Genomic DNA, 3,324 nt, shown 5'->3' on the forward strand with positions numbered 1-3,324 from the left:
ACCGTTCAGCCCTCTGTGTGTGTTTCAGTCTGTGGTGGCGTACTTTAACAAACAGGCCGGTAAATCCCGGGAAGAGGCCAAACTGATGTTCCTGAAGATCATCTACAAATGGCCGACCTTTGGCTCCGCCTTCTTCGAGGTCAAGGTAAACACAGCTCACCTTTTTAATCCAGGAGAGATTTTCAGGTTAATCTGAGAAAACATTTTTCACTGCTCCAGACTTTAATCTGCTCAAAGATCAGGAGGAGTCAGGAGGAAGGAAGGAGGAGACAGGATGCAGGAAATGAAGGAGAAATCAGAGGAAAGGAAAGGACAGAGGAAAGAAGAGGACAGAAGAAAGAAGAGGACATAGGAAAGGAGAGGATATAGGGGAAGGAAGGAGAGGACAGAGGGAAGGAGAGAGGAAAGGAGAGGACTGAGGAAAAGAGAGGACAGAGGACAGGAGAGGACAGTGGAAAGGAGAGGACAGAGGAAAGGACAGAGGAAAGGAGAGGACAGAGGAAAGGAGAGAGGAAAGGAGAGGACAGAGGAAAGGAGAGGACAGAGGACAGGAGAGGACAGAGGAAAGGAGAGGACAGAGGAAAGGAGAGAGGAAAGGAGAGGAGAGAGGAAAGGAGAGGACAGAGGAAAGGAGAGAGGAAAGGAGAGGAGAGAGGAAAGGAGAGGACAGAGGAAAGGAGAGGACAGAGGACAGGAGAGGACAGAGGAAAGGAGAGGACAGAGGAAAGGACAGAGGAAAGGAGAGGACAGAGGAAAGGAGAGGACAGAGGACAGGAGAGGACAGTGGAAAGGAGAGGACAGAGGAAAGGACAGAGGAAAGGAGAGGACAGAGGAAAGGAGAGAGGAAAGGAGAGGACAGAGGAAAGGAGAGGACAGAGGACAGGAGAGGACAGAGGAAAGGAGAGGACAGAGGAAAGGACAGAGGAAAGGAGAGAGAAAAAGATGTTTTTAGATTTTTATTTTTAAATTCACGCCTCACCTTCAGAGATCGTAACGTCAGCTCTGTGACTCAGCGCGGCGCCCTGAACGCTGGCGGTCTGAACGCTGGCGGTCTGAACGCTGGCGGTCTGAACCGTCAGCCCATCGACCAATCCTCTTTAAATCAGAGGTCACTACGAATTAACACATCACCACACCGCTTTGCATTCTGGGAAAAACTGTCTTGAACAAAGAAAAGAGCTGCTCTGTTCAACAAACACACCTCACCAAGAGTCAGGTCTCCATGACGATGGGTGATAGTGCTCATGGGAAATGGAGTCTGTGGCCTTGGCCTGGAGGTTTTTAATTCAGGGTGAAACAAACCAAAGTTGAGAGCGTTAAATGTGTTTTCAGCAAACGACGGAGCCCAACTTCCCAGAGATCCTCCTGATCGCCATCAACAAACACGGAGTCAGCCTCATCGACCCCAAGAACAAGGTCAGATCACATTTCCCATCATCCCCCATCAGACGCCGCCCCGTCTGAGGATCAGCTGATCACCTCCTGCTCTGTGTGTGTGTGTGTGTGTGTGTGTGTGTGTGTGTGTGTGTGTGTGTGTGTGTGTGTGTGTGTGTGTGTGTGTGTGTGTGTGTGTCTGCAGGACATCCTGATCACACACCCCTTCACCAAGATCTCCAACTGGAGCAGTGGGAACACCTACTTCCACATCACCATCGGGAACCTGGTCCGAGGGAGCAAGCTGCTGTGTGAGACCTCTCTGGTGGGTCTGGGTAGACCGGTCTCTGGGGGGTCTGGGTAGACCGGTCTCTGGTGGGTCTGGGTAGACCGGTCTCTGAGGGGGGGTGTTCTGTTTTCCCATGATGCAGCAGGGCTCCAGTGTCCCTCTGCTGGGCATTCAGACTGAGCGTGTGCAGGTTTAGGATCCCTGAGTGTGTCTTGACCTCATGCTCAGGTGTGAAGCAGGTTTGGGCGGCGGTGGCAGCGGTGGCGGCGGTGGCGGCGGTGGCGGCGGTGGCGGCGGTGGCGGCGGTGGCGGCGGTGGCGGCGGTGGCGGCGGTGGCGGCGGTGGCGGCGGTGGCGGCAGTGGCGGCAGTGGCGGTGGCAGCGGTGGTGGTGGCGTGGACTGACGGTATCCATGTGCTCCTCTCTGCAGGGCTACAAGATGGACGACCTGCTGACCTCCTACATCAGCCAGATGCTGACCACCATGAACAAGCAGCGCTCGGGGCGGGGCCACAGCAAGTGAACTTCTTACTGGCGGGAGGCCACGGAGCTCATCCGGCTCCTGCGCCCCATTGGCCAGCCCTGCAGCTGGGGGCGGACCTTCGCCAGCCAGCTGTGGAGGATGAGCCGCTCTCCTTCGGCGAGCTCCCAGGGCTCCGGGCTGACGGGGGCGAGCTGGACCGCCAGCAGCGACGACCCCGGGGAGGGCCCCAGCCACAGACACCCCCCCACCTACGACGAAGACACGCCGTCCAGCGAGGACGACTACCTCTGAGACCTCCGTCCACAGGGTCCTGGTCCAGATCAGGATCCAGTCAGACCTGCTTCACCTGAGATCAGCCGAGTCTGAACACTACAGAGACTTTCAGCTGGGACCAGATCAGGGTCCAGGATCTGAGTAGACCTCCAGCTGCTGTCACAGGACTGAGACAGAAACCTGCAGCTCAGACTAGATCACAGTCCCTCTACATTAGACCCCCAGACTAGATCACAGTCCCTCTACATTAGACCCCCAGACTGGATCACAGTCCCTCTACATTAGACCCCCAGACTGGATCACAGTCCCTCTACATTAGACCCCCAGACTGGATCACAGTCCCTCTACATTAGACCCCCAGACTGGATCACAGTCCCTCTACATTAGACCCCCAGACTGGATCACAGTCCCTCTACATTAGACCCCCAGACTGGATCACAGTCCCTCTACATTAGACCCCCAGACTGGATCACAGTCCCTCTACATTAGACCCCCAGACTGGACTTCAGTCCCTGCAGACTCAGCAGCGTTGGACTGAGCCGGGTCGGGTTGTTTTGTTTCTGCAGGAAATAAAAATCAAAGCTGATGCAGAACATGTTCGTAGACGGAGCAGTTAGAGTTTTTATTTGGAGCTACTGAACGTTTCTGAGAGTAAATAGGATCCTGTTTGGGTCTGACTGGTTCTGTTTGGGTCTGACTGGTTCTGTTTGGGTCTGACTGGTTCTGTTTGGGTCTGACTGGTTCTGTTTTTATTCAGATCTTTTGTAGAAAGTTTTTCCTGTAACGTTGTGTTTCTTCTCCTTAAATCCCTGAAACTCTGACTCTGTGTTTTCTGCTCGTTCATCGACTCCTCTCTGGTTTTTCCTCCTGACTCTGAAACCAGAACCAGCTCTGAGACTGGGTCT

At 54.3% G+C, this 3,324-nt stretch overlaps 1 protein-coding gene across 1 annotated transcript in view; it reads left to right on the plus strand.

The window, feature by feature from the left end:
• The window catches only part of LOC141786565 (unconventional myosin-VIIa-like), a 44,083-nt gene extending 41,383 nt beyond the window's left edge, over positions 1 to 2,700 (plus strand). Inside the window, exons 49-52 of the mRNA XM_074665168.1 lie at positions 29 to 145; positions 1,333 to 1,416; positions 1,580 to 1,699; positions 2,093 to 2,700. Coding sequence (XP_074521269.1) covers positions 29 to 145; positions 1,333 to 1,416; positions 1,580 to 1,699; positions 2,093 to 2,185 — 414 coding nt within the window. The 3' untranslated portion in view covers positions 2,186 to 2,700. The remainder of the gene's footprint in view (positions 1 to 28; positions 146 to 1,332; positions 1,417 to 1,579; positions 1,700 to 2,092) is intronic.
• Positions 2,701 to 3,324: the final 624 nt, after the last annotated feature.

Source organism: Halichoeres trimaculatus, unplaced genomic scaffold (assembly GCF_033239565.1).
Source record: "Halichoeres trimaculatus isolate MK-OKI-2021-1 unplaced genomic scaffold, fHalTri1.1 fHalTri1_scaffold_227, whole genome shotgun sequence".
In the NCBI taxonomy this organism is placed as follows: domain Eukaryota; kingdom Metazoa; phylum Chordata; class Actinopteri; order Labriformes; family Labridae; genus Halichoeres; species Halichoeres trimaculatus.